At 45.6% G+C, this 4,782-nt stretch overlaps 1 protein-coding gene across 1 annotated transcript in view; it reads left to right on the top strand.

Moving 5' to 3' along the window:
- Positions 1–4,499, top strand: part of actr3b (actin related protein 3B) — a 12,280-nt gene extending 7,781 nt beyond the window's left edge. Inside the window, exons 5-12 of the mRNA XM_005751101.2 lie at positions 58–153; positions 251–358; positions 440–583; positions 668–841; positions 1,074–1,166; positions 1,552–1,677; positions 3,470–3,553; positions 3,766–4,499. Coding sequence (XP_005751158.1) covers positions 58–153; positions 251–358; positions 440–583; positions 668–841; positions 1,074–1,166; positions 1,552–1,677; positions 3,470–3,553; positions 3,766–3,861 — 921 coding nt within the window. The 3' untranslated portion in view covers positions 3,862–4,499. The remainder of the gene's footprint in view (positions 1–57; positions 154–250; positions 359–439; positions 584–667; positions 842–1,073; positions 1,167–1,551; positions 1,678–3,469; positions 3,554–3,765) is intronic.
- The last annotated feature ends 283 nt before the right edge of the window (positions 4,500–4,782 follow it).

Genomic DNA, 4,782 nt, shown 5'->3' with positions numbered 1-4,782 from the left:
TGTGTGTGTCTGTGTGTGTGTCTGTGTGTGTCTGTGTGTGTTTGTGTGTGTGTGCAGACAGAGCCTCCTCTCAACACTCCAGAGAACAGGGAGTACTTGGCTGAGATCATGTTTGAGACCTTCAACATACCTGGACTCTACATCGCAGTACAGGTGAGACGCGCTGATATCCTTAAACAGCTTCCAGGACATTCCAGAATCCTGGGGAAGGTTCCAGTACCCTGTGGCGTAAAGTACGTCTCTCCATCAGGCGGTGCTGGCGTTGGCGGCGTCCTGGACATCCCGGCAGGTGGGACAGAGGACTCTGACCGGCATCGTCATTGACAGCGGAGACGGCGTCACACACGCCATCCCCGTGGTGAGAAACACACCCACCTGAAACAGAGGGGGCGGGGTTTGAGCCTCTCTGCTGACTGACCGGTCGGCTCATGTGTCACAGGCTGAGGGCTACGTGATTGGCAGCTGTATAAAACACATCCCCATAGCAGGGCGGGACATCACCTTCTTCATCCAGCAGCTTCTTAGAGACCGAGAGGTGGGGATCCCACCGGAGCAGTCTCTGGAGACCGCCAAGGCCGTGAAGGTACCACAGTGCTCCTCCACTGCTGTCCTTCTGTCTGTACTTCTGTGTACTTTAGTGTGTATTTGTGTGTACTTATGAGTGTAGGAGCGATACTGTTACATCTGTCCGGACATCGTGAAGGAGTTCACAAAGTATGACTCTGACCCAGGAAAGTGGATCAAACAGTACCGAGGAGTCAACGCCATCAGTAAGACCGCCTTCCACATTGACGTGGGCTACGAACGCTTCCTAGGCCCTGAGATCTTCTTCCACCCCGAGGTTACAACAAAGTCTTTTTTTATTTACATTTTGCTCCAATCTATTTTCATTCAGTCAACAAAAATGAATAAAAGTAACAAATTAACTGAGCTTCATATAGTTTGAAAATGTAAAGGCTCAAGAACAGAACCCTGAGGAACCCCGCAGCTGCTCTGTTCTAATGCCTGCACATGCTGATAAAAACAAAAGAGCATAAATAATAATACCTGACATGTGAATGTGTGCTTTCCAGTTTGCTAATCCAGACTTCATGCAGCCTATCTCTGATGTCGTTGATGAGGTCATCCAGAGCTGTCCAATTGATGTGCGCAGACCGCTCTACAAGGTAATTCACAAGGGTGTAATTGTTACAAACGCACACGTGGTTGTTATATCTCTTCGCGTATTTGTGTAAAAACCACTGTGAGTTTTGGATGATAGCATTCGTAGTTCTAAAAACTCTTTGAGTAAGAGTGAAGACATCATTTTGTCTGAGACCTGCAGAGGGCAGTTCAAGGGTTTGGTTAGAATACGGGTCAGGTTTGGCACAGGCCGCGTTGCAGAACCTAAAAAAATGTATTAAAGTGAATTTCACATTAAAAGCATCACATAAATAACCAAACTAAAAGAAAAACAAATGGAGAAGAACTTTACACTGAAGAAGTGTATTTGTTGTGAATGACTGAGGCTGAGGGTTTGCTGAAGCTGTGTGAGTCTTCTGTGTCCAACAGAACATCGTGCTGTCTGGAGGTTCCACCATGTTCAGAGACTTTGGCCGGCGGCTGCAGAGGGACCTGAAGAGGGTGGTGGACGCTCGGCTGAAGCTGAGTGAAGAGCTGAGCGGAGGACGGATAAAGGTGAGCCTGACCAGCGAGTGCAGGCCGATCCAGACCTTTATGACCTGAACACATCTGGAAGAAGAGGTTTTTAACATTGGTCAGCTTCAGGTAAAGCTTTTCTTTGTTTGTGTGGAACTTTTCAGTCAAAAGGCTGAAACTGGTCCCCACTGAGCTCCTCCACAGTCCAGATCAGTGCTGGTCCCATGGTGGTCCCAGCTGGAATCACCTTCCTATTAATAGCAGAGGTGGGAATTAACAAAGTGCAAATACCTTGTACTTAAGTAGAATTTTCAGCTGAGTACTTTCTACTCCTTACATTTTCGAACAGGATCATTACTTTAGGTTTATCTGTAGTTTATACTCTGGGTTTAAAGTGGAGTGCAGGTTTCCGTATGTTTAGCATTTAGCTAGCCCTACTGAAGAGGAGCGAGCAAAACTTTTGTACTGTCAGGTAATTTGAAATGCAGCTAACAAACATCAGCAAACACACAAACTGTCTGTGTGCAGTTTATCTCACAGTGTGCTAAAGGTCCAGCTGCTTGTTTCACTGGGAGAGAAAAGACAGAGAGCTAAGTTCATTCAGAGATGGAGAAAGATAAGAAAGAAGGACAGGAGAGGAAGAAGAGAGCTTAGAGTTAAGAAGAAGAAGAAGAAGAAGGTGTACTTTATTGGTCCCCGTGGGGAAAATCGCTCTCTGCATTTAACCCATTCACTCAGTGAAGTAGTGGGCAGCCACTGGGCGCCCGGGGAGCAGTGTGTAGGGACGGTACCTTGCTCAGGGGTACCTCAGGGTAGCTGTTCAGGGGAATCTAACCCCCGACCTTCCGATCATGGGGCCACCACTCTACCTACTGAGCTATCCCTGCCCTTAAAGGGAAGGGTGCTCATTTAAAGCTCACATAGAAGTCCTCATGTTGTTAAACCTGCTGAGGCAGACTAACTGTGTTATTTAAAGGCTGCAGGTTAGTGCAGCATAAACAGGTGAGTTTGTACTGTGATGGCTTTAAAGTAAAGACCAGCGTGTGACTGCTGCACAGTGACTGTCTTATATAAAGATAGCATAAACTGTCAGTGTAGAGGATGAAATCAACCAGGACAACTCAGGAAACATCTGCTCACATCTGGTTGAATCCAGGTGTGTACGTCCACAGAGGGCAGCAGATCAGCTGATCACAGCCTGCACACTAAGAACATCTACTGGAGCTCTCAGTAGAAATGATTGTGAGTTTGGTTCTTTTCCCCACACTGAGCCATGACAGCTGACTTTAGGTCCCCCACCTGCTGAATCCACTTCACCCTCTGACTGTGCTTGTGTTCCTGGTTAGAAACAAAGTCCTTCCCTCTACAACGGAGGCAACAGAAAAAATAAATATATTTTTATTTTCCCTCCTGCTCATCTTATACTTACCTGACTCAAGCTGAGTACATTTATTAGAATTAAAATTCAGGTTAAAATTATTACATTAATAAAAAATGTGGTAGAAATGTTCTTCAAGGAACTTTCTTCCTCTGAGTACGTTTCAGAGCCGTTACTTTTCACTTTTATTTGAGTAAAGAATTTGAATCAGTACTTGAACTTACAGGAGTATTTTTTAACAGTAGGTTCTGTACTTGTACTTGTCTGTAGTTTTGCCACCTGTGATTAATAGTCACCAGATCCTGGTGCAGCTGATAACAGCACAGAGCAGAGTTAAGCTTTAATGTTACAGCCTTTACCTGTATTGCATTTAACTGGATCACTGGTTTGTTCCCAGTTTCTTTGTGATGTGAATCATTTATATGCAGATGACGTGTTTTTGTGTGTTGGCAGCCAAAGCCGATGGAGGTTCAGGTCGTCTCACATCACATGCAGCGTTACGCCGTCTGGTTCGGAGGCTCTATGTTGGCGTCCACGGTAACCAAAAGTTTTGTGTTCTTCTACTTTCACACAAAGCATTTCCCTAAACAACATGTGGCTGGAGGAAATGAGCCTGCTCAGTAAACTCTTTCCTGACGAGTTTATGGTTTCAGGTCTTAATGAATAAAATATGCATTCAGTTTATAACTGATGGCCCGTCTGGAGAGACCAGGAACCTTTGTTGACACTGTGTGTTGTTGTGTTTGCAGCCGGAGTTTTTCCAGGTGTGTCACTCGAAGAAGGACTACGACGAGATCGGGCCGAGCATCTGTCGACACAACCCCGTGTTTGGCATCATGTCCTGATGACAGCGGCGAGCCCATCGGCCCGCTAACCTGTTAGCCTGCTAGCAACCAGCCACTCAGCCATTAGCCTGATAGTTTTTTGCCCTTCTCAGTTTTCACCTATGAAGCTGCTAACCTGTTAGCGGGCTAGCTCAGTATCATCAAGCACATGGAGAACATGAAGCACAAAGGCAGTTAGAGAGCACGACAAAGTTTGCAGTGGTTTTGTTTTGATAAATTTACTCCACAGAGAAAAAAACGTCTTCAAGCAACTTAAAGAAGTCCAGACGCTTTTCTTTGCAAGCTCCTTTGTCCACAGAGAAGAATTTTACCGAGAACAAGAGGAGCTGCAGGAGACCTGGTGTAGCTAGCCAACCTTCTTCCAACACGTAGCAGTGCTAATAGAGATCCTCCGAAGCTGAGGCTGTTGTCCCGACAGCAGATAGAGATAAATATGGCGCCTGCTCGCCTCTCATCCTCATTTCGACCTCTTATCAAACACAAGCCGCCGCTCTGTGCTGAAGCTGGCGACGGTGGATTTAACAGGACAAGCCTCTGGATGTTTTCTGTCACTCGGCATTTATGTCAGCATGTTTGTGGCCCTGCTATCCGATTGTTCAGTCTGACGTCACTAGCCGTGTCTGGGTCTAAACTCTGCTGCAGCTCCATATATCAAACGATCACTCAGCATTACTGAGAGTTGAAAAACTGTCTAAAGTCTTTCATCTTTAATAAAATGATCAGCGTTCTGCTCTACCAGGTGTAACAATTGAGTTTAACATCCAGGCATCCATGAAAACGGAATTTATGACATTTAACGGAGTTAGAAGTTAGCAGGAAGTTAGCTCGCTAGCTTCTATATAAATACAATATAGCATGTCCTGACTGCGGGGTTTTGGAAACAAATTAAAACGTACAGCTCTGTTATCACTTCCAACATAA

This window comes from Pundamilia nyererei, unplaced genomic scaffold (genome assembly GCF_000239375.1).
Source record: "Pundamilia nyererei isolate P.nyererei 1_Seehausen unplaced genomic scaffold, PunNye1.0 scaffold00299, whole genome shotgun sequence".
Taxonomy (NCBI): domain Eukaryota; kingdom Metazoa; phylum Chordata; class Actinopteri; order Cichliformes; family Cichlidae; genus Pundamilia; species Pundamilia nyererei.
Note: the sequence above shows the minus strand (reverse complement) of the source record. Positions and strands in the feature narration are given on the sequence as shown.